At 41.4% G+C, this 27,956-nt stretch overlaps 1 protein-coding gene across 1 annotated transcript; it reads right to left on the bottom strand.

The window, feature by feature from the left end:
* Positions 1 to 926: 926 nt before the first annotated feature.
* LOC133420252 (uncharacterized protein C14orf93-like) lies at positions 927 to 3,288 on the bottom strand. Its single transcript, XM_061709890.1, has 5 exons — positions 2,605 to 3,288; positions 2,419 to 2,480; positions 1,707 to 1,798; positions 1,490 to 1,608; positions 927 to 1,365 (listed from the first exon to the last, which is right to left on the bottom strand). The coding sequence occupies exons 1-5, from the start codon at positions 2,728 to 2,730 to the stop codon at positions 1,117 to 1,119; spliced, it is 648 nt and encodes a 215-aa protein (XP_061565874.1). The 5' UTR covers positions 2,731 to 3,288; the 3' UTR covers positions 927 to 1,116.
* Between the last annotated feature and the right edge of the window lie 24,668 nt (positions 3,289 to 27,956).

Here is a 27,956-nt window from a genome sequence, read left to right as displayed (position 1 = left end):
AGTGTGTCTGAGCAGGGAAGCAAAAACATACAGTACAGTGTGCCCCAAGGAACAGGGTTGGGAAACACTTTAGTAAGAAATAGTTTTGGATTGAGCTTTTATATATCATTGAGATTATACAATGCTTTCATTTTGTAGAAGACTTTGATTATATTAAAGTACATAGCTGTTTAAAAAAAAAAATCATCCTTAAGGTTCACAAGCATCTTTTTGACTGAGAGAGGTAAAAACTTATTCAACCATGGTATCACTGTTTTTTATTTTATTTTTATGAATTACTTTATTTTAGTTTTTTAAATCTCCATAAAACATCTATTAGGCCCCTCATAGGTAACTCATAAAACAGCTGAATAAATACCACAGCAAAAAAACCAGGGTTTACGGCTGTGTATACCCCCGGTATTTCAGGTGCTAGCACGGGAATTTATGTAAGGTAAACCAGCCGAAAACGAAAAATTTTCCCGGTCCGGAAACACCCGTATTGTACTGGGACCTCCTGCTGTGTTTGGAGTAGCCAGCTCAGCAGGGTGCCATGCTGGCTATTGTCACACAAAGGTGTGACATTCCAGACTTGAGGGGGGTGGGGGGGGGTAACTTCACCGACCCAAGCCCCACCCCCCAACCACCCCCCACCCCCCCAGCCCTCACCCCCCAACCTCCCCCAAACCCCCCCCCCAAGCCCCACCCCCCCAACCCTCACCCCCCAACCTCCCCCAAGCCCCACTCCCCCAACCCCCCCAACCCTCACTCCCCAGCCCCCCCAAGCCCCATCCCCCCAACCCCCCCCCAAGCACAGCAGCCTCTACTGGTGCAAAAGAAAATTGCACCCGAGAGGATTACTGCAAGCTACCTGCAGTTTACCAGGCTACAAATACATGCACATTTCAGAAATCAAATAAGCAACCACCTCAGTACAAGTAAATGTATTTATTGCAGAAAATTAAAACACAGTATTCCAAAAAGTTCAGTGTGTGTCCACATGAAAAAAACAAAAAAGGCACTTTTAAAAGCAAATCTTCCACAAAACTAAGTCCAGTCAGTGAGCACTTCTCTCTCTTGCAGTTTTTTTTTTTTTACAGTTTGATCTGAATGGCCCCAGCTCCTCTACCAAACGGGTCAACTTAAGAGTTTAACAGAGCTAAAAACGAGCCATTGTCTCCCTGCACTCTGCTTGTCTTTCCTCTGCTGAAGCACCTGGCACAAATCAGAAAGCTCTTCGTCTCTTTGGGGTGGAGGTGAAACTATCCACACCGCCCGTCCATCTACGACGCCATCTTCTTCTTCTGACATCAGGTCAAGGGTTGCACGTGCCCACACAGCCCTTTCAGCGTCAGTCTGTACACATCTAGCCCTGGAGGCCAGCAACTGCAAAATATAGAGTAGCAATTAAAATGTGTATAATTTTTACCAATATTCAATTAACACTAAATTAAAAACATCTCAGTTCCATATACTGTAACTCACTAACCCAAATATTGCTGTAACTTACCCTTGTTTTCCGTTGTCTAGTCTTCATTGCATTGTTTAATTTCTTTTTCTGGGGAGCATTTTCTGGCTGATCGAGACGATGGCTCCTTTTCAAAGACTCAAAATAAGTCTTGCAAGCAGCTAAAGCGCAAGCAAAAATACAATTAGAATTTAATTAGGTTCAATATCTATTCAAAGCAATTCTAAAAGAACAAGGATGGATGTGCCTTTCTTTTTACCTGTTATCACGTCGCTGTCTGTGTCAGGAAAAGCAATGCCGACCTGCTCCAACATGTATGTCGTAACTGCAAGGTTATGTGGAGAATTGATACTGTTGGGAAAGAGAGGAGCCATTAGTTGATTAAAAACAAACTCAAACCCCAAAGCAACCTTTTATTTATTTTTGTGTGGAGAAAATAGATCTAGATCACAGGTGACTACACTGAGCACACGTGACACGTTACTAAGAATACTATAGAAATATTGATTTAATATAAATACCATGTCATAGCTATCTGTTTCTGGTTATTTTCATATAAAAGTACGTTTTTCAATGTTTATAATTATTCACAAGTATGCAGTGTCATAACTACATCTCTGACGTTGATAAAAAACCAAACTGTTTGAAAATCTGTTGAGAATTGAGCAAGTTAAGGTTGTTTAAGCAGTACATGCACCATTAAACACAATGTTAGAGTGAGCGAGCTCTCCTGTGGCAAGATGGCCGCCGTGTGACGACGTCGCTCTGCATTGGCAGCAGCGCGGACGAGTCATCTAGCCTTTAATAAAGTCCATAGACATATATAAAGTTTATATATGTCTATGGACCGACCCATCACTACAAAATCAGTTTGGCTTTTCAACAATTTCTTTCCTAATGCCGTTTATTCATTTATTTTTTATTTTGCTGTGGTAAATTACAGTGATTACAAACAAAAAACATATATTTACCTTTGTTTTGGATCCAGCTTCATAGCGTTGTTTTCAGAATTGTGTAAACGTCTTACAGCCTCCTGTATAGATTAATAATACAAAGTTAGTGTGATTCTAAAAGTATTTAAGCATTATTGCCTCCTGTGGACATGCAGTTAAATGTAAAAGGAATTGTGCCTTATAGTCATAAGCAAACTTACTTACAGCAACACGTGTGTTCTCTGCTCTTTTAATCCGTTTTGCGGGTGTGGAATCGGAGCTGAAAGTTTCAACACGATCAGAGCTTAAGTTCTTCACTTCCTCGTCCAGTAGTTCAAATCTGCCGTCCATGTCTTGTAGTGTGCGCTCTGATTTGGATAAAAGCCCAAGGACCGTTTATGCGACATGTTTTACAACAACGCAGCAGTATCTCCTCAAAAGCAAAAAAAGTTCTACCGGGCGGGAGCAAAACAAACTAACTAGGAAAAACTTTAAAGACCCCCGCAACTCTCAACGCTGTGAGACAGAAACCAATGACATTGCTGAATCAATTCTTAGCCACGCCCCCGCAATAACATAAAGGCCCTATCTCCATTTGCTATTCACGTGGGCCAATTGGGCATAGGTTGGGGGAGTTTGAATGGTAACTCACAGAAGTGTTGATGGCCGTTTGATGGCTCTTGTTTGATGGCTCCTTTTTAAACAAAGGCCTTAAGCAGGTCCCCTGCTGTTCCTCTACCCGTGGCAACAAAGTGGGGTCAGTAAACTCCCGATTACAGCTCAGAAATGGCCGTATTTCACAGTAAACTTCTTTTACCAGTAAATTCCCAATAACATCCACACACACCCAGCAAACACAAACATTACCGGTTAAATGCTATGTCAGCATATTCCCATAAACTCATCTTTTCGTGCTGTGTACAGGTAAGAAATTGTCGCCAGTGTGCCAAAAATGTCCGGGTCAATCATATTCATTTAGCCTATTTCTGCCCCGCTCAAATAAATTATTGCTGGTAAAAAAGTTTGTCCATTATTGTTGTCACTGCAGAATGTCGCTTTGTTTTCTTATGCCATAAAAGCCCTGCTGGGAGGAAGTTTTCTTGGTTGGGATCTGCATTTTCTTTCCTTGCACCTTACAAAGTGGAAAACAATTATGTTGTCATGGTTCCTGTTCTGTGAGTCTTTACATCTGCCCTCTGTGCTTTCCTCCCTGCAATTAACCAAAATCACACTCAACTGTTTCCCCCTCTACATAGTGGGTCGGTTGGCTTCCACTCTCTGCCAGGTAGATCTTGTTACTTGTGTTTCATTCTTCCTTGGGAGGAATTAATCCCCCCACCCCAAAGGTAGGAGATTGTTTTTGTTTCCTTTGGACTTTTAATTGAATATTGGACTTTAAGCCCTGCCTAGTCTCTCTTTAACTTGTATGGACTTTTCCAGGCCTTTGAATATTCTGGTGACTTTTCAGACCTGTGGGTATTCTGCCCACTTTGGAGATTTCCTGTCCAGCTAACCTGTCTACTAAGTTTCTGATTGGGCACTGGTCCAGCTCTTTGCTCTCATTTTCATACTCACTATACAAGCCTACACACACATATTATGGATCCACCAAAATCTGTGTGCGCGAAACGGTATACCGTGAGCAAAGCTGAGTTCAGCGCCGGATGAAGACGCGATATATAAAATTATATATCTTAAAAACTAAAGTATGAATTCATTCCAAATAAATTTCCTGTGGTTTGAAACGCTTGTGATACTTTTTTCCATTGACAATTTTGAGGGATCTAGCTATGGGATTTCTCTATTTAGAAAAATGTGTAAAATTAAAAACAACATTTACATTTCTTTGGTAGTTATTTGCACTTTTTAGCAATGTATTTAGTTAGTATGGACTGGTAACATCCAGATTATTAAAGATTGGCTTATATGGCTTATAAAGCAAACTTTTCTTTTTTTGTCTGCACACATATTAATGGTTAATACCATGCTGGTAAGAACCTAAGGCATATATATGTGCATTGTTAATAAATTATCTCATTAATATATATACATATCCCTTTATAGGGCACTCATTGAAATACTTGGAAATGTACAATTTCAACCCTAGAGTGTTATTGGGTGCTACTACCAGAGTATTTTTCATTTTTTCTTTTTTTCATTTTTTTTAAATTCTTGATGCAAATCGAGGTCAAAGAAGTTACCATATATGGTTCCTTGCCCATCGCGAGTAACATTGTATCTAACACTGAAGTTACCATATATGGTTCCTTGCCCATCGCGAGTAACATTGTATCTAACACTGAAGTTACCATATATGGTTACTTGCCCATTGTGGGTGAAATTGTACCCATACATTGGATATGTATAAAAATACAAAAAACACATACAACAACTTGTAAGAGCACAAGCTGTTAGAAATAAGGGCAGTAGAATACAGCAGGTAAGTATTTAATTTAGGAGTACGCTTGAGTAAACAGTAATGTTTTTAATATAAAATATACACTCACTGAAGAGAGATTGTGGGGGAAAATGCATATAGAAATGTCATCAAACCACACTTTTAAATTGAAGTACTGCTCTGATCGTCACATATAGACGGGATTACATTGGAGATGTCATACAATTTGGTGTATTCTATTTGTGTCTGAAAATTTCTCGCTAGAAATGTCATCAAACCATCTTTTAAATTGAAGTATATGCATTTAAAAAAAGAAGAGGAATGAGGAAACGCTCGCGGTGTTCACCTGCTCCGAGCGTCAAATATAGCCGCAGACGGGATTACATTGCAGCCAATAGGAGCCTATTTGCGTCTGAAAGAGACGCAGAAGGGTACCTTGTGCGTCAGTAGATGGCGCCAATGGCTCTTGACCGTTCGTCGGATTCCGACGCCTCCGGAGTGAGACTGTGTTGGAAAAAACGTTGCAACCAGGGGTGGACTGGCCATCGGGCATACCGGGCATTTGCCCGGTGGGCCGATGGTGATTTTGGGCCGGGCCGGGCCGGGCCGGCCCAAAAAAAAAAAAAAAAAAAAAAAAAATTTTTTTTTTTTTTTTGGGCCCGGGCCGGCCCAAAATCACCATCGGCCGGCCCGATTTTGGGCTGGCCGATTTTTTTTTTTTTTTTTGGCCCGGGCAGGCCCATCGGCCCATTTGATTTTGTTTTTTACCTGACAACAACTGGTACCACTGGCCGATTGGTTATGATGAGTTAGATTGGTTATGGGCTGAAGCCTCGCGCCCCAAGGGGCCTCGCTCCCCAAGGGGCCTCGCGCCCCAAGGGGCCTCGCGCCCTGGGCCGTTTTTTTTTTTTTTTTTTTTTAAATTCTTTTTTTTTTCAAATTTTTTTTCGTTTTTTCCCTTATAAATATCAACAGTCACGTTCCATTACAGACCTAAATGTGTACTAGTCTGTGCATATCAATAAATATATGTGCAATGATGCGCGTGTCTGTTGTTCAATACAACTGCGTCAGACCAAGCGCAGACACAAGCTGCTCTGATCCTGACGGGTGGAACTGGAACAAACTGTCACACAATGTCGAGAGAACGAGACAGAATCAGGAAATTTCCATCAGGGGATGAAAAAAGAAAAAAACTAAAGAAAATGGAAGAGTTTAATGCCTCTCTGAAAGGCTCGTTTGATAAATTTGTTACAAAAATCACCGATCCAACCGGGTCTCAAGCAGCCGTGGGGCCCCGCGTCGAGGCAAGCCAAATGATGATGAGGCAGGGGAAGGTATCCAGTATTTTGCTAATTGGAGAGTTAAAATTGCGCATATAGACACCCGATCCGACCCGAAAAACCCAAAAAATGTCCCGCGCGTGAGCGTAGCGAGCGCGCGAGGGCCCCCCCCGGCCATTCCGCACAGGGCCTCGCAAGTCTCCAAGGCAGCTCTGGCTGGAGTAGTCACAACATTAGAGCGCGTGGCTTATTATTGATATTATTTATACTATTTGAAGAATGATGATTTCATATTCAATATCTTATATATTCTATAAAACTAAATTAGCAACTCCAAATTTAAGTTGCTTTTTTGACAGGGACAGTGGTGTTTGGATTCCTGATTGTCACTAAATTTTAATAATGCTGTGATTAATAGTGGGTGGGTGAAATAATACATCAATCTTTTTGGAGAAATGTTTACCTACAGTGATGCCATCGCAGCAAAGACTTTCTGTATATATACATATATTGGAAGAACCCACTGTTTAGGCAATTCATGGTCATTAGTTAGTAAAAACAGAGGCAGCGCTGCATTCCCCCTGTTTAAAATGGTCAAATATGATGATATCAGCCTGAAAATCACAGGACTTATCTGTGGTGGTGAAAGAAGTCAGCAGTATGAATTTGAAAGATGTGTGAGCATCCCTTCATGATAAACAGAGGGGGAACGCATTCTGACAGCAGTATTTCACGCTGTCAGAATGTGTTCCCCCTGTTTAAAATGGGTTAATATATCATTGTAGATATCTGAAATGTTCTTTTTGACTAGGAAGAATTGAATTACAGATATCTGCAACACATATCCAGTCTAGCTATTAAATGTTAAAACGGCTTGCCATACAAGTTTGCTGGTCTACTCAGAAACAGTACTAAGTACATCTATAACGGGACTGGGGGGGATGGTGTAGGTTTAGGTTTATTAGACAAGAACATACACACCAACAAGACAGTGCACAAGCAGTGTCACAAGAACGTTTGTTTTCATTCATAGGCTTCATTTTCTTTCCATCAATACCTGGTGGGCCGGTCTAGGCTCAAAATGCCCGGGCCGATTTTTTGTCCCAGTCCAGCCCTGGTTGCAACCATGAGCAAGCAAGAGATTATGTACATTTACTGAGTGAATATTATGAAAGTAAAATATGTATTGCTAGAAATGTAATCAAAACGCATTTCTATGCAGAAACTAACTCAAAATATTGATTTTTCCTCACAGCACTGTCCAGCAACCAAAAATGGAACGATTTCATGTTATTAAAACGTTCCAGTTTTACATTATTCTGACGAGATCTGAAAAAAATGTTGCAACCACGAGCAAGCAACAGATTATGTACATTTATATATTGCTAGAAATGTAATCAAAACGCATTTCTATGCAGAAACTAACTCAAAATATAGATTTTTTTCACTCAAAAATGAAAAATGTCCACCGTGTTTGTTGGTGTCACGGCCAGAATCTTAAAAGTCACGTGACTTGGACGCAAAACTAATCGGCAGAAAAATGTAACAGTTATACATTCCAAGGGCTAGAAAAATGTAACAGTTTCAAGGGCTAATATTGTAACCCCTCTACGTTTTTGCACTTTGGACCAACGTAGGCAGGGTACGTTTTTATGTGAGACTGGGTTGTGGCACAAGGTGGCGGCGGCAGCCCCCTCCTGTCCCTGTTCCCGAGGTGGTCCAGGACGCACCCCAGCCTGTCTCTGTTTCCCTGCCTTCCCCTCAGCCGGCACTCAGGACCCAGCCGAGCCGCAGGTCCCTGCCAAGGGCCCTGCTTGCACTTCAGCCAGCGCCAAGAGCTTGGCTAATGCCACCGCCCGGGACTCTGCTCAGGCCCGAGCAGCCCCCTGATCTGTCTGCCTTGTCCCCAGGGCGGCCCCATGAATCTGTCTTCCCGGTCCCCAGGGCGGCCCCCTGAGCTGTCTCGCAGGTCTGCCCGGCCCAGTGACCAGGCCCCCAGAACTCTGACTGTGTTGGCCCCATCTGCCCTGATTGTCCGCACCTGTGTCTCGTCAACCGTTCTGTGTATCTCTGGCCTTGTCTTTCCCTTGCTCCCTGCTGGTCCGTACTGTTTCTTCCCTCGATGCTTCCTGTCATCATTTTGGGTTTAAGCTCTGTTTTTTTGCAATCTTGCTCAGCAGCGTTTTTGGTTTTGTTAAGATAATAAATCACCATTTTTTTTTTTAAATCCAGCCTCCTGGTCTCTCCTGCATTTGGGTCAGAATCAACAAACACGTGACACCATGTGCTTTGTGGTCTTGAAAAAAGCATTTACCCCTGTCAATTGGGTATCCTGTACGGGATACTGGGTCCATTGCTACAAGCTAAGAGTCTGTAGTAAGTCAGATTCGTTCTAGGTGAGAGCTGGACTCCGCCATGGTTGGCCTCCATCACAGATTCTGGGCTCAGCCAAAGGGCAGAGGGGATCTGGTTTGGTGGAGTGGTTTTCATTACCACTCATTACAGATGGTACAGTATGATCTTGCTAGTATCGCGAAGTGGCTATCTTCAGCTCTAACTAGAGCTGTTCACAGTGTGAAACGGGGGGGTGAAAATCGTAATCTCCACATCTGAGACCATGGTCATCAGTTCGGGAAAAAGGTGGAATTCCCTCTTCGGGTTGGGAGCAGGGAACTGCCTTAAGTGAAGTTCAAGTGTCTCGAAATCTTCACAAGTTCACAAGTTAGGGAAAACTGTAATGGGAGATCAGTACAGCATCTGCAGTTGTAAAGACTGTACCTCTGTGGTGATGAAGTAAGAGTTTAGTCAAAATAACAAACTGTTTACTAGTCAATCTTTGTACCTGCCCTCAACTATGCTGACAAATTGTGGGTATTGACTGAAAGAATGGGATTGTGAATACATGTGGCTGAAACAAGTTTCTTCTGTAGAATTGCTCTCCCTCCCTCTGAAATTCATTAATCTGGGAGGGAAATATAATGGGGCTGCTAAGAAGGGACACACTCAATGCTGACTTTGATGGACAGAAGGATGTAAAGAAAATGTACACATTTCAATTTTTCATTGGCACCCTTCTCAGAAGTCACCAGGTAATGGTATTTATCTTTGGCTTTTCTGTTTTTATCCTCGATTTTTAACCTATATCATACTTAAGTAACAGTCCTGGGCATTGCTCCCCTCTGCCAACCCAGGGAGGGCCCTGCACTGAGCTCAGGTCTCCTCCTTAACCTGAGGAGTGACGGGTCAATTCTTTTCACCAGACAGGGTGGGGCTTCTCTGGCCGGACGTAGCGTGTGGAAGGATCACGTTATTCCGGCCAGATCCTCCCCACCCCATCTGGTGCCCCGGCTGGCCAGAGGGGCATGTATAGCCCAGGACTGTGTGCATGTTTTTGTGAGGGTAGCTCACATTAGCTACCCAAGGGCGCCCACAGCGTCCCCGGCGGCGAATTGAACCCAGGACCTTCTTGCTGTGAGACGGCTGCACTACCAGCTGCACAACCGTTCTCCTGTTTTTTTTTATTTAAAAAAATAGCAGTGTAGTTGGAAAATAATTAGATTCAAGCTTTATATTGAAACTTTACTAAACAGCTGTCTTCAGAGACCTTGGTTAAACATTATGTCTATGGAGAGATCATGAATAAATAATAATCATTTCATTATTAACTGCAGTCTCCTTGGTGATGGTTTACTTGAAAATGAAATTATAATTTACAATTTAATTCCCTCACCATATCAGATACCTTTTTTATATTATTGTTTTTGATCATGGCCTGCGAAGAGTCCGCCAGATTGACTCCAGTTTTCAATTTGTCTTTGTGTCTTCTGCAAGCAGATGAATTTGCCTGTGACTCACTGACTTGATCCATTCTTGTATGATTACCTGGACACATCTACTCTCATTACCTTACATTACCCCACTGATCACTGAGTTAGAATGCATATACTGGTCCATTTACATTGTCGTCATCTTCTGATGCTTCATCTCTGTACAGTACATCTGCTGACTACTGGCATCCATCTGTTGGCTGTGTTGTAATTCTTTTGAAATGTTTCATATCCATTTAAAGTTTGGCATGTGCACTTATTATAACAATCAAGGCTGTTTGTTTTCATGTGCAGAAATCATTTTGGTCGTTGTCAGTCCATGTGGTTTGTTGCTCGCATTCACATCTATCCTGATAAACCATAAAACTAAGTTATTTTTTTTCGCCACTTAAACAACTATTGCCTGAGTGTTTCTGACTGGGACCTGAGCTGTACAGTGTACTTCAAAAGATAAAGTCTCTGAGGATCAAAAATGTGCTTTTGAAATGTGCAGCAGCAATAATACATCTCCCCATTTGTGTCTAAGAGAAACAATGAAAAAGCATGAGGTAAAAAATAATAGTGGGTATGGGAACATGTGTTTGCTTGGAGGGAGTTTGTGTGCATGAATGTACATTTCAGTTCTTGTGTGTTTGTTCGTGTGTGTTCAGTGCATGTGTTTGTGTGCTGCAACTCAGTGTACGTCCTGATGCTGTTCTACCATCACGATTCTCTCCAGTGTACCCTGTTTACTTTGTTCTTCTCTCCATCTTTCCCATGCTGTTGGCTTCTTTCTCAATTGGCAACTTTCCAGAAAGAACTGCTTCCAATATTACGGTGCTCGAATGCACACAGACACCCAGACACACACATACACACATGCTTTGAAAGTGATCCTTAGACAATATTATTAAGTCTGGTGGAAATGAAATTGGCTCTGACACAGCCATCCAAAAAACTCTGGCTCTGCCAATTAAAGTTTTTACATTTTCTTTTTCAGCTTATTGGACTAAAGTTAAATAAATATGGTGCTGTCCTGATTTTGAGATTGGTAAGAAATGTAATGTGGGAGGTAATGCAAAGACAACCCTGCTGCTGACGGCTTATCTAAAAACAAGTTACTCTTGCTCCAAATCAGAGATTAAGTTTGGGTATTCAGAAATTATAACTTGTGCATAAATTACTCTTAGTTAATTCAGATTCCTTGGCTTTAGTTTAACCCATCATCTTCAAGACAAGCATACCATATGGTATGGTGCCTGTGTTGTTAATGATACCGTAACATAACTGAATTAAACCAATAAAAAAGATGTTTGTGTGAGCTGCAACGAGTAATCGATGTCTAATCAACTATTGAATTATTTGCCAACTATTTCAATAATTGACTGATTGTTTTGAGCTTCTTTTATTTTAAGAATAAAAAGTAAAAAATTATTTGACTCCAGCTCCTTAAATTTAAATATTTTCTGGATTCTCTGGTCTATGACAGTACATTTTGGGATTGTGGACTGTTGGTTTGTACAAAATGTGTCATGTGGTGACTGAGTCGCGCGCTTTTCAAAACTACGGGGAAGGTTTTGTCGACACAGGCTACTGAAAGTATTGGTCTAGGTACTAACGTGTCCGTGTGGGTTAGGGAGAAGGAAAGGAAAAACAGTCACAGTAAAATACACGCGTAACGACCGCCGGTCTGCATGAGAGACCGTCGGCATGCTACACAAGAATAAGCAAAACAACACTGCAGATAATCACGCCAACAGCTGTTGAAACGGGCGTGGTCTCTCACCGCCGGTACCTTTATCATTCTGCTGTTTCCCTCTCAGGAGCTAGTGTCTGGGGTTGAACCCACCACCCTCGCTCTAAACCTTTGATGGGAAACAGGAGCACGAACCGCTTCGGCAGTGAGTGATCACTTAACAAACACAATGACCGCCGGTCTGCATGAGAGACTGTCGGCGCATTACACAGTAATATGCAAAACAAAAAACAGTAAACACAATCAACGCTAACTGCTTTAAACTTACTCTGCCCAGACACAAGCCTCTTACTTTGAGCTGCCCTGGATGTTATTGGCGGCGTCCTAGGGCTTTAGAACTCCTGGTTCGAGTCCCTGTCCACAAGGTACTGATTTCACGCTCCCACTGGTGATTCAATGCGAGCAGCTCCCGTTTCTCCTCTCGTTCAGCCCCTGAAACAAAAAAAAAATGATGCAGCGTCGCTGGCAGCCGGGCGGTCCCCCTTTCCTGGTCGTCCTGGCCGGTCACGTCGTCTCATGTGCACGGGCCCTGTCCCCCTTTGTTGGAACGTCGCGGGTCAATCCGTTTTAACGCTGATGAGCGTTAAAACGGATAAGGAGGATTTAAAGTAATTAAACTTTCATATTGTTTAGTTTTTATATATTTAAAGGATTATTCTTTTTTTAAATGTTAATTTATTTTTTTTAATTGTAGTTTTCAATTTGTTAATATGTGAATTATTCAAGTTTTATCCACTTTTTTTGTAGATTTTTTCATTTAATCAGAATTTAAATGACATATTTGGGTCAATGTGTAACAAACATGACTCAGCATACAGTATATATTACATAGAAACACCAGCAACAATATTACAAAAAAAAATAAAAAATAAAAAAGGATTTAATCCGGATTAAAAGTAATTAAACCTTCATATTTTTTCGTTTTTACCTATTTTAAGGATGACATTTTTTAGTTTTTTGAATCCCCTTTTCTCCTCAGTCATTTTTCTCTTTTTCCCTCTGGAAACAATCCCTTTGGCCGGTTTGTTTCCAACCGCCACCAGCCTGGCGCCGCCCTGGTGGTAGAAACGTGTATCTATGACACAAATCTTCGTTAACAGAAATGTTGAAATTTAATATTTATTCTACACATTTTTACAGCATTGTAAAACGTTAAGGATGTTTGTGCCATGTTTGTCCTCCTACAGAAACCACATTAAAACCAAAAATATATTTCCCTCCCCATCGATTTCCATTTTCAAACATTTTTGAAAAAGCTCCAGGGAGCCACTAGGGCGGCGCTAAAGAGCACACTCTCCAGAGCCGCGGGTTGCCGACCTCCAGCCTAGACAAACTGATTATAGCTAGCATCAAAGCCTGCATAGACGACACTGTGGACCAGTACGCATACAGGAAGAATCGATCCACAGAGGAGACCATCTCTTCTGTGGTCTACACAACCCTCACCCACTTGGAGAACAAGCACTCTTATGTGCGCCTTCTCTTTGTGGATTTCATATCTGCTTTTAATACTATCAGACCATAGACTCTGGTTCAAAAACTCACAACACTTGGACTGAGCTGCAGCCTCTGCTACTAGGTCCTGGACTTTTTAACAGCTAGGCCACAGTCTGTGAGGATCCACAACGTCTCCTCTTCCTCCATCACCCTCAGCACAGGTTTGCAGATGACACAGCTGTACAGGACTGTCTCAGAAAATTAAAATATTGTGATTTTCTGTAATGCAATTACAAAAACAAAAATGTCATACATTCTGGATTCATTACAAATCCACTGAAATATTGCAAGCCTTTTATTATTGTAATATTGCTGATCATGGTTTACAGCTTAAGAAAACTAAAATATCCTATCTGAAAAAATTTGAATATTCTGGGAATCTTAATCTTAAAATGTAAGCCATAATCAGCAATATTAAAACAATAAAAGGCTTGCAATATTTCAGTTGATTTGTAATGAATCCAGAATGTATGAAATTTTTGGTTTTTTAATTGCATTACAGAAAATAAAGAACTTTATCACAATATTCAAATTTTCTGAGACAGTCCTGTAGTTGGACACATAACCAATGACGACGATTTCGACTACAGGCAGGAGGTGGAACACCTGGAGGTTTGGTGCAGAGAAAACAACTTCTGCATCAACCCCGAGAAGACCAAGGAGATGGTCGTGGACTTCAAAAGGGGCAGACATGTCCCCCAGCGGTGGAAGTGGTCTCCAGCTTCAGGTACCTGGGCGTACACATCTCTCACGACCTTACCTGGAGCGCCAACACTTCCAGCTGGAAGGCACACCAGCGCCTCTACTTCCTGACGAGGCTGAGGCGTGCTGGATTGGGGAACTCAGTCCTGGCTTCCTTCCACAGATGTGTGGTGGGAAGTCTCCTGTGGTCATGCATCACGGTCTGGCACAGCAGCTGCTCTGCTGCAGAGAGGAAAGCTCTGCAGAGGGTGGTGAAAGTTGCACAGATGACTGTGGGACACAGCCTAGCCACCAGTGGCGGCTTGTCAATAGGGGGCGCTAGGGCGCCACCCCCATTAAAATTACAGGGAAAAATAAATAAATTAAAAAAATATAGACACAGTACACATAAATTACCTTGTAAAAAGTAATTATCACATCTGTGCACTTTTTTTTTAATTTTTCAAGCCTTCCCATCCCATACTGGGTTTATTCAGAGTTGTTTTTTGTGCAGCCCGAAATACATACAGTAGGTTTTAATGGCAAGGGGCGCCGGCCAAATGAGTGTGTATTGCATGTTCTTAAACTTTTCTTCCATGTGACTTAATGCTGGTCTCTAATTGGTTACTCAAAGCCTCTCCGCCAATCAGCAAGTTTTCTGTCATTCTTCATCCAATCTGATTTATTCATGAGCTGTCAATCAAAGTCACACCCCTGACAGTGTAGACGCGCGACTGCATCTGTCACTCGCATACAAACGGAGTCACAGCCATAGACATGTATCCGTATCCGCCCCATGGAGCTGCTGCGATACGTCAACGACGCCGCCATATTGGATGTGGCAAGACTGGGCTGTAAACTAACCTACAAGTAAATGGACTTATTTTCATAAAGCACCTTTTTCCAGTGGCGTCCCTAGGCTAAAACGTTCGGGGCTAAAGCCCCGGATGTTTTTTAATTAGCCCCGAATATGAATTAAAAAAAAAAAAAAAAAAAAAATTTTTTTTTTTTTTTTTTTTTTTTTTTGTATTTAGGTTAATCTACGGTCCTCTTATGTTGATGGTCAGCAATAAAAGAGGTAATGGGAAATTATGTGGATGTAAAAATGTATGTAAAATACAATTTTGAAAAGAGTGTTGCAGCTTGAACTATAGAGGGAATGTAGTTAGCTAGCTAGAAGCTAGTTGATATTACATGAGAAAAACGATCTTTTATTAGCATCTGTATGTAACGGACAAATAGATACTAGATACAGTAGGGAGAAGTATTTGATACACTGCCGATTTTGCAGGTTTTCCCATTTGAAAAGCATGTAGAAGTCAGTAATTTTTATCATAGGTACTCTTCAACTGTGAGTGATGGAATCTAAAACAAAATCCAGAAAATCACATTGTATGATTTTTAAGTAATTAATTTGCATTTTATTGCATGACATAGGTATTTGATCACCTGTCAACCAGTAAGACTTCCGGCTCTCACAGACCTGTTAGTTCTTCTTTAAGAAGCCCTCCTGTTCTCCACTCATTATCTGTATTAACTGCACCTGTTTGAACTGGTTATCTGTATAAAAGACACCTGTCCACACACTCAATCAAACAAACTCCAACCTCTCCACAATGGCCAAGACCAGAGAGCTGTGTAAGGACATCAGGGATAAAATTGTAGACCTGCACAAGGCTGGGATGGGCTACAGGACAATAGGCAAGCAGCTTGGTGAGAAGGCAACAACTGTTGGCGCAATTATTAGAAAATGGAAGAAGTTCAAGATGACGGTCAATCTCCCTCGGTCTGGGGCTCCATGCAAAATCTCACCTCGTGGGGCATCAATGATCATGAGGAAGGTGAGGGATCAGCCCAGAACTACACGGCAGGACCAGGTCAATGACCTGAAGAGAGCTGGGACCACAGTCTCAAAGAAAACCAACACACTACGCCGTCATGGATTAAAATCCTGCAGCGCACGCAAGGTCCCCCTGCTCAAGCCAGTGCATGTCAAGGCCCGTCTGAAGTTTGCCAATGACCATCTGGATGATCCAGAGGAGGAATGGGAGAAGGTCATGTGGTCTGATGAGACTAAAATAGAGCTTTTTGGTCTAAACTCCATTCGCCGTGTTTGGAGGAAGAAGAAGGATGAGTACAACCCCAAGAACACCATCCCAACCGTGAAGCATGGAGGTGGAAACATCATTCTTTGGGGATGCTTTTCTGCAAAGTTGACAGGACGACTGCACCGTATTGAGGGGAGGATGGATGGGGCCATGTATCGCGAGATCTTGGCCAACAACCTCCTTCCCTCAGTAAGAGCATTGAATATGGGTCGTGGCTGGGTCTTCCAGCATGACAACGACCCGAAACACACAGCCAGGGCAACTAAGGAGTGGCTCCGTAAGAAGCATTTCAAGGTCCTGGAGTGGCCTAGCCAGTCTCCAGACCTGAACCCAATAGAAAATCTTTGGAGGGAGCTGAAAGTCCGTATTGCCCAGCGACAGCCCCGAAACCTGAAGGATCTGGAGAAGATCTGTATGGAGGAGTGGGCCAAAATCCCTGCTGCAGTGTGTGCAAACCTGGTCAAGAACTACAGGAAACGTCTGATCTCTGTAATTGCAAACAAAGGTTTCTGTACCAAATATTAAGTTCTGTTTTTCTGATGTATCAAATACTTATGTCAAAATTTTCGGGCGCGCGCTCTAAGCGCGCACATCATAAACTTTTCAGGGCTAAGCCCCGGATGTGTCACAATCCTAGAGACGCCCCTGCCTTTTTCTACAAAGAAATGTACGTTTTACGGCTCATTTATTCATTCACACATGCACTAATATACTTGGGAAACAGTTAGGCACCAAATATAATATATTCAATTTTCTGATATGGCAAAAATAAGAACTTTATTGATCCCACATAGGATTAATTCATGTTATATCAGCTATAGAGAACAAGGTAGTGCCGAAAAACAATATATATCCCCCCCTCACAAAAATAAGAAAAATAGAAACATATTTTCTTATCAAATAACAAAATAACATATTTGAACCATTTTTCAGACAATATCTGTCAATATCTCTATATGATAACTGAAAAAATCTGAAAAATGGTTCAAATATGTTATTTTGTTACTTGAAAATTTTTAAATATGTTTATGTAAAATATGCTACATGTATATGTTGTATATGTATAAGTAGTATATGTAGTAATATGTAGGGGTGTAACGATACACTAATCTCACGATACAGTACGATACACGATATTGAGGTCATGATAACGATACGATACGATCTCAGTATTTTTTTAACAACCTTACATGAGGAACATATGACTAGGAAAGATGGTCTTTTATTTGAAAGACACAAAATACAAAACAATGCTGTGCATTTGCCCTATTGTTACAGTTTGTAATTCTTTATAACTGTTTAAGTTTTAAAGAGAAAGCCAGGCCAACCATTTTCCACAAACTGAACTAAAAGTAAATGTAAGGTTTGCATTATGCATCTTCAGTTTCATACAAGTAAAAATATTTAGACACAAACTGAATAGTTTCTCTCATGTATGATCTGACTTTTTTCTTTCTAATTTAACAACTAAAATTAAATAAATAAATAAAAGTAAATAAATACATACAATTTTACATCATAAAACAGATTGATTCATGCTCACCTTAGAAGTGTAAGTGATTTATTTTTGTTAAGAAGGTTATTTTGTTAATTCAGGGTTAATTATTTTATAAATATATTCGTTATATTCTGTAAATCAGGGACTATAATAACACTAGTCAGTTTATCTGTAGTGCTTAGTATGTTTTAGATTGGGCGGAGTGATACAGCACTAGGTGCTGTGTTGATGTTCTAAAATCCTACATTGTTGAGCGGACATTAAAGTACACTCGAACTCTAAGGCTTAACTCTACACCAGCCTTAAAAGTTCGGAGCTCAAAACCCCCAAAGAGTCCCGTGATCGGGACCGCAAAACGGTTCTAGTTTCTTCTGAGCGGAGTAAGATTTTGGTCCGCGGGTCGAAGCGCGGTCGAAGCGCGGTCGGGACGCGCGGTCGGATGCGCGTTACTAGTCAACACAATAGATTAATATTAATAACCCAATATTGCGATACACTTTGCCACCTCCACGACACGTTTCATGACGTTTTTGTATCGCGAAATTCCGTGGCACGATATATTGTTACACCCCTAGTAATATGTAATAGAAAATAACAAAAAAATGTATGTTCAAGTAGAGTTTATAGTTGTGTTGTAATCCCCACTCGCCAGTGCGCCCCCCCAAGTTTTTTTATCACCAGCCGCCACTGCTAGCCACCACCACGAACATTTACATCTCCAGATGCAGGAAACAGGCCTCCTGCATCATGAAGGACAACAAGAACATGCTCTGTTTGTCTCTCTTCCCTCCCTTCCGTCAAGAGCAGGACCTCCAGACTTAGGAACAGCTTGGAAGCTGTGAGACAGCTGAACTCTGGAGGACCCCTGTAGCTCCTGCTACCTATACCCCCACCCCGCCCCAACTGCCACTTTATTATCACTGCTCTCATGTCAGTGTCATCCTGCTGTTTTTACTGTTTGCATAGTTTTTTCTATTTCTATTTTAATGCTGTATATGCTTTTGTTGGGGCTTGCTCTGGGACCAGGGAAACAAATTTTGTTCCATGTCATGTCAAACATGTGCTGGAATGACAATAAAAGCGCCTTCAATAAGTGCAGGATTTTATGTTATAATCTTGATATCATTTTTTTGTCCAGTAGGGTTACTAGAGAACAGCAATTGTCTCCATTGGAGAAGGGGGCTGAGGATCCACTGTTCTCAAGGATAAACGTACCCACCGGACCATTAGCTTTTATTATCAGTAACTCAAGACAGAACAAGGAGAAGGTAAACTATTTTTGGCATCCCACTCAGATTTAGCACTTCCCTCAACCGAAGTCTGCCTCCAGTGTGCATCCAAGCTTATCTTCTTGTATTGACATTGCTGGAATATACTGGTAACATTGACAGATATATAAAAAAAAAAGTTCAGTGAACTACGCAAATAAGACTCGTCATGTCCAATGAATGGGAAACTTAAAATATTCAATTGGGATTTAAAATGCTGTGGGTTCAGTCCATGTATAAAAACCCACTGCACTTGAACCGTAATAGGACTAAATGAGTGGGCCAAGCTAAAAACAAAAACGTTTAAGCAATAAATAAGACCAGGCAGCACAAATGTAAATGCTTAAGGAGGTGCCAGAATGTACAGATCACTCTCTTTTCCTTGTTTGTGAAAGTCAAGGTGTTTTTAATATGAGTTTTAACCAACTCAAGGTGATCCTGTTTAGTAGAAATTGTCACAACATAGAGATCTAAATGTACAATGAAGGCCAGTGTAGTGATCCAGGCCTGGTATACAACATCTTAAATCACAGACAATCTCCCAAAACCAAGGAGAGTGAAATACACATATTATCAAGAAACAAAGCCAAAGAAGAATTTGAGGGCGTCCAGAGCAGGGCAAGTAGAATCAACATTGACCCTTCCTGAGTAAGTCACACTTGGGGAGAAAAGGCCCATCAGACAAACCACATGAAGGAATACACATTTTGATCAAACCAAACAAAGTAGGCCTATTTGTTTTATTTTTATTTAATCCGAAAGAAATACGGGGGAGGTGATTGGTTGAAGAGACTACTTTACCCCCCACGGACTTTGACTGCCCCTGGGGACAAAACTAGGCTGCCCAAGCAGTTTAGTTAGAGTAGTATTTTTCCTTAGTCATTTTTCTCTGAATTTCGAGTCTTTCAGTTTGAGTAATTTTGTTTATCTCTTCAGAAGTCTGTCCTCTTTTCTTAGATTGAAATACATTTATTTTTGATTAACGTTTTGATCTTTCTTATACTTTTGAGTAAGTTAAAGTTTTTCCATTTTTGGGCTTCCTTTTTGAGTTGCGCTGTTCATCAAACAGCGAGAAGAAATTTTTGGTCTACTCTCGTGTGACCCACGAGAATCTCCCAGCACCTTAACCCATCAACCACACCAGGCTAAACTGAAGCCAAACCAGCCAAGACTTTGCAGGGTCACAGGGGTATATATATGTATGTATGTATATATATATATATATATATATATATATATATATATATATATATATATCCATCCATCCATTATCTATACCCACTTTATCCCTTGCGGGGTCACGGGGGTCTGCTGGAGCCTATCCCAGCTACTTTCAGGCGAGAGGCAGGGGTTCACCCTGGACAGGTCGCCAGTCCATCGCAGGGCCACATATACAGACAAACAACCAGACACACTCACACCTACGGGCAATTTATAACCATTAATTAACCTAGTATGCATGTTTTTGGACTGTGGGAGGAAACCGGACTACCCGGAGGGAACCCACGCAAGCACGGGGAGAACATGAAAACTCCACACAGAAAGACCCCCACCGGGCCAGGGAGTCGAAACCAGAAACCTTGATGTGAGACAACAGTGCTAACCACTAAGCCACCGTGCTGCCCCCCACTCATACATATATGCATATATACCGTAAAACTTCAAACAATGGCTGACACCGAATTTGCCGCCGGTCCCAATTATCCGGGGCGGCAGTAGCTCAGGCAGTAGCTCAGGTGGTAGAGCGGGTCGTCCAATGATCCGAAGGTCAGCGGTTCGAATCCCGCTCTGTCCCAGTTTGCTGTCGTAGTGTCCTTGGGCAAGACACCTTACCCACCTTGCCCCGTGTGAATGTGTATGAATGTTGGTGGTGGTCGGAGGGGCCGTTAGGCGCGATATGGCAGCCACGCTTCCGTCAGTCTGCCCCAGGGCAGCTGTGGCTACAAATGTAGCTTACCACCACTGGAGAGAATGTGTATGAATGAATAATGATCTCTGTGAAGCGCTCTGGGTGCCTAGAAGGGCGCTATATAAATCCAAGTCATTATTATTATTATCCGCCATGTATAGCAATATATATATATATGTATATATATATATATATATATATATATATATATATATATATATATATATATATACTTTTTCATATTTTTTTAATCACGATTTTTTTCCCCATTTTTATCACCCAGTGCTCCTACCTAAGTGACAGTCCCGGGCATTGCTCCCTCTACCACCCCTGGGAGGGCCCTACACTGAGCTCAAGTCTCCTTCTTAACCTGAGGAGTGAGCAGGCCGCTTCTTTTCACCAGACGGGGTGGGGCTTCTCCGGCCGGAAGTAGCGCGTGGAAGGATCACGTTATTCCCGACAGATTCTCTCCACCCCATCTGGCGCCCCAGCTGGCCAGAGGGGGCAGTGTTTTGTGAGGGTAGCTCACATTAGCTACCCAAGGGAACACGGGGAGAAGATGCAAACTCCACACAGAAAGGCCCTTTCGCCAACCCCACCCAGGGTGTGGGCGCTGAAGTCATGGGGGAACTTAACACGCACTCAGAGCCCACAGCGTCCCCGGCAGGAATTGAACCCAGGACCTTCTAGCTGTGAGACGGCTTCACTACCAGCTGCGCCACCGTGCCTAAAATTATTAATATTTATTTTAAATTATTAATATTATCCATCCATCCATTATCTATACCCGCTTTATCCTTTGCAGGATCACGGGGGTCTGCTGGAGCCTATCCCAGCTCATTTCAGGTGAGACCATGCACACTCACGCCTACGGGCAATTTAGAATCACCACTTAACCTAATATGCATGTTTTTGGACTGTGGGAGGAAGCCGGAGTACCCGGAGAAAACCCACGCAAGCACGGGGGGAACATGTAAACTCCACACAGAAAGGCCCCTGCTGGGCCTGGGAGTTGAACCGGGGACCTTCTTGCTGTGAGGCAACAGTGCTAACCACTAAGCCAGGGGTTCTTAACCTTTCCTATAGCAGTTTAGAGAAAATTTACTCAAGCGAAGGTCCAGAACATCATAATATATATATATATATATATATATATATATATATATATATATATATATATATATATATATATATATATATATATATATATATATATATATATTCAAGTAGCCTCATAGTTGTATCAACATCTGCATCTGACTGTTATATTAAAAAAGTACATATTTGCCAATTGACATGTGTAACTTGAATTACACATATTCTTTTCTCTTAAAAATAAAATTGATTTTATTTTATTTTTCAAATGCTATCTTATTTTATTTCTTATCAACAGTTTGAATTTCCCCTTTTCTTTGTTAATTGTCTCAACACATTTTTATAATAAATCAATATAAAGACATCTTAACAATTGAACAGTTTTGCAGTTTTTCTTTCTTCCCCTGTTATAATCTTATGCCCCCACTTTCTGTCGTTCAGTGAGAGAACTGAGCTTTCTCCTGCCAGAACTTAAATCTGGGCTGGATGGTGTCAGATTGGTGAGCCTGGAACGATATTTAGTTTTAATTTTGTTCATTGTGGAGAAAGCTGCCTCACAACTGTATGTGGACCCAAACTTGTTTTAAGATGGTCAGCTTATTTTCTGTGACTTCAGTTCAGACTTGAGTGGATATGTTTGATGAAAAACTTTTGCACTTTGAACGCCACGGTCTCTGAACGTATGAGACACTGGTTTTGTCCCAGTGTGAAGACTGAACCAGGATGAATCTGTCCATTCCAGGTTGAACTTCCCTTTCCACCTGTTAGGCTTCTCATATCTGTAAGAGTCTAATTACTAGCTAATTACTGTATTTTGACGACCATACGGCGCCGTGTGGGAAGGAGCACCCTAATTTTTGTGTCATTTCTGGATTTAAAACAGCGCGCCGTGTGGAAAGGCGCCGTCAACACACACAGAGCGCGTGTGCATATTTAAAAATAGAGCGGGAACAAAACTTATTTTGATTTTGCTTTAAGTTATTTACATTAATAAGTTGTCAGGACTGCGCGTGTCGGATTTCATCCGAGTCTGATCAGCTGAGACGGGCAGAGCCCGCAGCTCTCATGGCCGTTATGCAGCCGTGTCACTTTCCAAACGCTTTTGCGAGCCCGAACAACAGTCCAGTCAAGCAGACACGTCAGCCCTGCATCTACATCTACAATCCTTCAGCAGTAAAGACGGAGCCTGCCGGCGCCACTCGAGCGGCACCGACCTCCCCGGCCGCGGGGACGCGTCGGGATAAATGATCACGCTGAGCTCGCTTGCTCTGGGCGCAGACCCAAGTAATCGATCCCTGATCCTGGCGGATCTAAACGTACTCTGTGCAAAATGAAGGATTTTCTCTATAAATATACACCATTTCTCTTACTATTACACGTACAGCTAGCTGAGGGTCTTCTTCTCCTCATTTGGTCGGGAGTTGCTATGCAGTCCCGCGGCCCTCGCGGCCCACACGTACAAATCTGATTTTTTTTTTGCGGCCCACTAGATGGCGCTCGCGGCCCAAGTGTGGGCCCTATGGTTAAGAATCACTGCACTAAGCCACCGTGCTGACCTTATTAATAGTCATATTATAAAATATTTTTTATTTTTGAGTCGGGGACGTTTTTACGAGTAATGAAAAAAAGAGTTGTATCAGACCATAGCTGACAAGGAGAAGCTGTTTGGCTTCAGTGTCCGAAAACGCAAAAATTAAATGAAGACACATAAGGTCTCTAATAAACTTCTGTTGATCTCAGCGATTTAAGTAAATAAACGCCCAGGCCTTTATCTGATATTTTACAGTATTGATTTATCTGTCTGTTTATTTGAACTTGTAATAAATTTTCCTTGAATAATCATTTGTGATGTTTATTTGATGTAATTCAGATAAGAACCTACTTTCAGATGAGAGATTGATAAATATAGTTTATTTTTCCTTTTTAATCAAAGGTGGTGCCCCAACAAGTTTACTAAATTGAGTAGGATCACTACACCAGCTAGATTAAGAACATTATATATAGTGTTTTCATCAAAGCTTAAGAGCTGCAGACCAAACACCAAGCTAAACTCCACTCAAAAATGAAGAAATGAGTAGTCGTCATAATCATACACTGGTTTACTAGTGACTCCTTCACAATGACATGGAGTGAAAACTGCAATGACAATTACACCTGGACATTTAGCTGATGACACCACCCACGACTCTCTCATTCAAATATTATGGCAGGAAGTAGGAACTATCAGATATCGACCAATCAGAAGAAGGGGCGGGGCTAAATTGCACCAATTATGTTCAAGGACTCAAAACTGAGTCCGATGACACCACCCACGACTCTATGTCAAACCATTCAAAAGTTATGGCAGAAAGTAGGAACTATCAAATATGGACCAATCAGATGAATGGGGGTGCCAAGAGACTTTTCTTTAAGTTGCGACATGATACAGGTGTGTACCGATTTTCGTGGATGCACGTCAAACCGTATTGCGGGGCTTGAGGCACGAAGTTTTTTCTGTATGGACCAATCAGATGAAGGGGGGGGCGCACTTTTTGGCGTCTAGCGTCGCCACGGTAATGCTTGTGACTGAGAAAAGTAATGCGCATAGTCGCAGGATGGAGACCCACATTTTGATGTATAACAGACCTGGGTGCACATTACGGTTCGGGCCGTATTAACTGCCGAAGGAATGGCATAAATTGTACCAAAATTACCCGATTAATTAAAAATGCATTTTCGTGCATGTACGTCAAACCGTATTGTGGGACTTGAGGCACAAAGTTTTCTAGGGGGCGCTGTTGAGCCATTTTGCCACGCCCATTAATGCAAACCATTAAATATCAAATTTTTTGCCAGGCCTGGCTTGCGTGCAAAATTTGGTGACTTTTGGGGCACGTTTAGGGGGGCAAAAAGGCCCTCATTTCGTCGGCAAAATAAAAAGAAAGAAAGAAAGAAAGAAAGAAAGAAAGAAAGAAAGAAAGAAAGAAAGAAAGAAAGAAAGAAAGAAAGAAAGAAAGAAAGAAAGAAAGAAAGAAAGAAAGAAAGAAAGAAAGAAAGAAAGAAAGAAAGAAAATTCCTACAGATACAATAGGGCCTTCGCTCTGTAAGTGCTTGGGCCCTAATAAAATACAAAGGCAAATCTTGTGTCATTCTTTTACAACTTAGCTGTATACTATGAACTATCCCTATTTTGTAAATAGTTGACTTGTAAAAAATGCCTTTTTAACCTTAATTTATTAGCCACATTTTAATTAAATAATCCTGAATATATTAACTTAAACACGTACATAATCAAATCAAACAACTTACAGTACGACATTGATTTATCGGTCCTTTTCTAAGGATGCGACTGCATTCGTTCTGATCTTGCATGCGGCTTCTCTGCATTTCCTGATCTGACTGACAGGATATCATGTGACTATCAACTAAGAGAAATACATTTCAAATTAAAAGCATGGCAAACCAGCAACTGCTGACAAAATTAATGTATGTCTTGTAGACATCACAGTATATATGGTGGAATAAGATAACTGAATAGCATGCCCCTCAGACCCAAACTATAATGAGAGGAGGAAGGTATTCATATTTATGCCTTAAAGTCAATTTCAAATTTTAACATTGCTCAGAGGACTTTCAGTACAAGCTGAAACATAGACAAAACTTAGCAAAACAGCAGCATGCGCTGAGACCATGCTGTGAAGCTCATCTTAAGAACCTCAAAGTATAAACTCACTTTTATCATTAAAACAACATGAAGGAACTTTTGCCATTGTTAGATTCGAGTGTTTCCTTTCCACCACAAAAACACTTTTTCCTTCCCATACCAGTTTCCAGAGTAAAGCTTTTTCTCTTAAGTTTCCGACATACAATTTCAAATCAATAGTGCAGTACCACTATACAGCTAGTATGCCAATGGGGGCAGTTACAATCTGTGAAATAGGGGCTTAGACAACTCATAAGTTTGATTGATGCCACTGATTGTAACATACTGCAATCAAGATCAATAATGTTTATGAGTGGTTGTTCTATGTCAAAGAATGTATAAGAAGAATCTACAAGAGGTGGGCGGGGGCTCCAGGCCTGGCTCTGTGGGGCCATGACGGGGCCCTGCGTGGTGGTAGGGGGCAGGTAGGGGAGAACCCCATCTCTCTCACTCTCAAAAAAGGGGGGGGGGGGGGGGGGGGGGGGGAACAAACAAATAAATAAATAAATAATAAAATAAAATAAATGAATAATGATAAATTGGAAAGCTTCTCCTCAGCGGGCAGACCCCCTCCTCTGGGTCTGGGAGTTGCCCAGAGAAGGAGAAGCACAGGAGATCAGATCCACAGCCTCCTTTGGGTTGGGTTGCGGTCCAAGATGCGATCCCTCCTGACTCTAAATCACATCTGACAGAATTGAACAAAATTAATCAGGAGGGGAGGCGGGGGAAGGGGAATAGGGGGGAAAAAAAGTAAAAAATTTAAAAAATCTATATATATAAAAAAAATAAAAATAAAATAAAATAAAATACTTAAAATAAAAAAGGGAGGGGGGCTTTCCTTTCACTGCCATCCTGCCTGCCTCTTGCTGGGGCTCCCGGTCGGGCAACTGGAGTCTGGTGGGGGCCTGCTGCTCGCTTCCCTGACGGCCCGGTCTGACCTCACCCCTCATTGCAATACATAAATTACCAATTCTAACTCTAATAATTATTCCTGGCATTATCATGATATATTGTTTCATAGTGTATTATTATATTAAGTTATGAAATCTCATGGGATGTTAAACTATAGTATTATTATATTGTTATATATTATAGTATGGTGATACCATTTGGTTATATGTTATAATATTTTATAAAAATTATGTTATATTAGGATATTACTATATTATTATGCTATATTTATATGATATCATGCTACACCACTCTATATGATAATTATTTATTTGTTTACTCTCGAATTAATATTCTCAATTTATGTATCTACTTTCGTCATCTTATTTACACACACACACACACACACACACACACTGATGTCGTCTTTTGTCGTTGTTTGCACTGTATGTTAATAAATAAAAAAAAAAAAAAAGGAAGAATCTACAAGTAAAAATCATCCATGAGAAACTGAAGTGGGATTATTAGAGATAAAGTTTGAGTAATGTGGACTTCTGAAAGCATTATAAATTAAAAGGGCTTATCACAGCTGGACAGCCTTAATAACCATAATCACAATGACCTTTATCATGCAATTATTCTTGCCTTTACAAATAATGATTCATAAAATTATACACAACCCCCCAAAAAGATACATAAATGCATAACACATGCCAAGAAAAATGTAGTAACTATATCACTAACTGGGTAACAGATTTATATTTGGAGATTTATTTAGCCCTTGGTTGACAGTAAGGATATGCAATAAACCACCATGCTCCATTTATATTGGACATGAAACATTGACAGCCTAAGATATAAGTGGTATACTAGAACTTTATCACCAATGCACCTTGAGCTGAAATGAATGAAATCCCTCAGTTGTGGCCCGAGGGCCTGAAAAACAATCTGGACCTAGGAAGTGACAGCCCATGGATAAATAATGTAAATACTAAGAGACAACCTTTTATTGAAGTTTTTTTTTCTGTTTTTTTTTTGTGTGTGTGTGCGTGTTTGTGTGTGTGTGTGTGTGTGTGTGCGTGCGTGCGTGCGTGCGTGCGTGCGTGCGTGCGTGCGTGTGTGTGAGGGGACTATAAATGACTTTAGTGAGCATCCAAATGCTGTCACCACACAGTGTGAAAGGCCTTGTGTGACATTTCTCAGTGAAACTGACTCGCATTCCAAATTAAGCATATAACCTTTATGAAATGATGATCAATTATGCTTCAGCTTTTACCAACACCAAACCAAAACACAACACTCTGTAAATAAGGTATTTGCTGAAGTAAAGGGATATTTACCATATTGTGTGGTGTATATCATATTCCAGAACTTTGTTTTGCAGTTTTTGTAAATGCAAGTGCAAATTAAAGCCGCAAGCAGCGATGAACGGGCCCTTGCACCCATGCACCCTTGTGCACATTCAGGCGTGCTGCAGTGGAAGCGCTTGTATGACTTGCATGTAGATGTCTTCAGGCCTGCGCCAATATTACACGATTAATTCAAAAATCGACCAATCAGAAGAAGGGGCGGGGCTAATTCATGCCAATGAAGGCAGCATAGGCAGCACGGTGGCTTAGTGGTTAGCACTGTTGCCTCACAGCAAGAAGGTCCCCGGTTCGACTCCCAGGCCCGGCAGGGGCCTTTCTGTGTGGAGTTTGCATGT

Source organism: Cololabis saira, chromosome 2 (genome assembly GCF_033807715.1).
Source record: "Cololabis saira isolate AMF1-May2022 chromosome 2, fColSai1.1, whole genome shotgun sequence".
NCBI lineage: Eukaryota > Metazoa > Chordata > Actinopteri > Beloniformes > Belonidae > Cololabis > Cololabis saira.
Note: the sequence above shows the minus strand (reverse complement) of the source record. Positions and strands in the feature narration are given on the sequence as shown.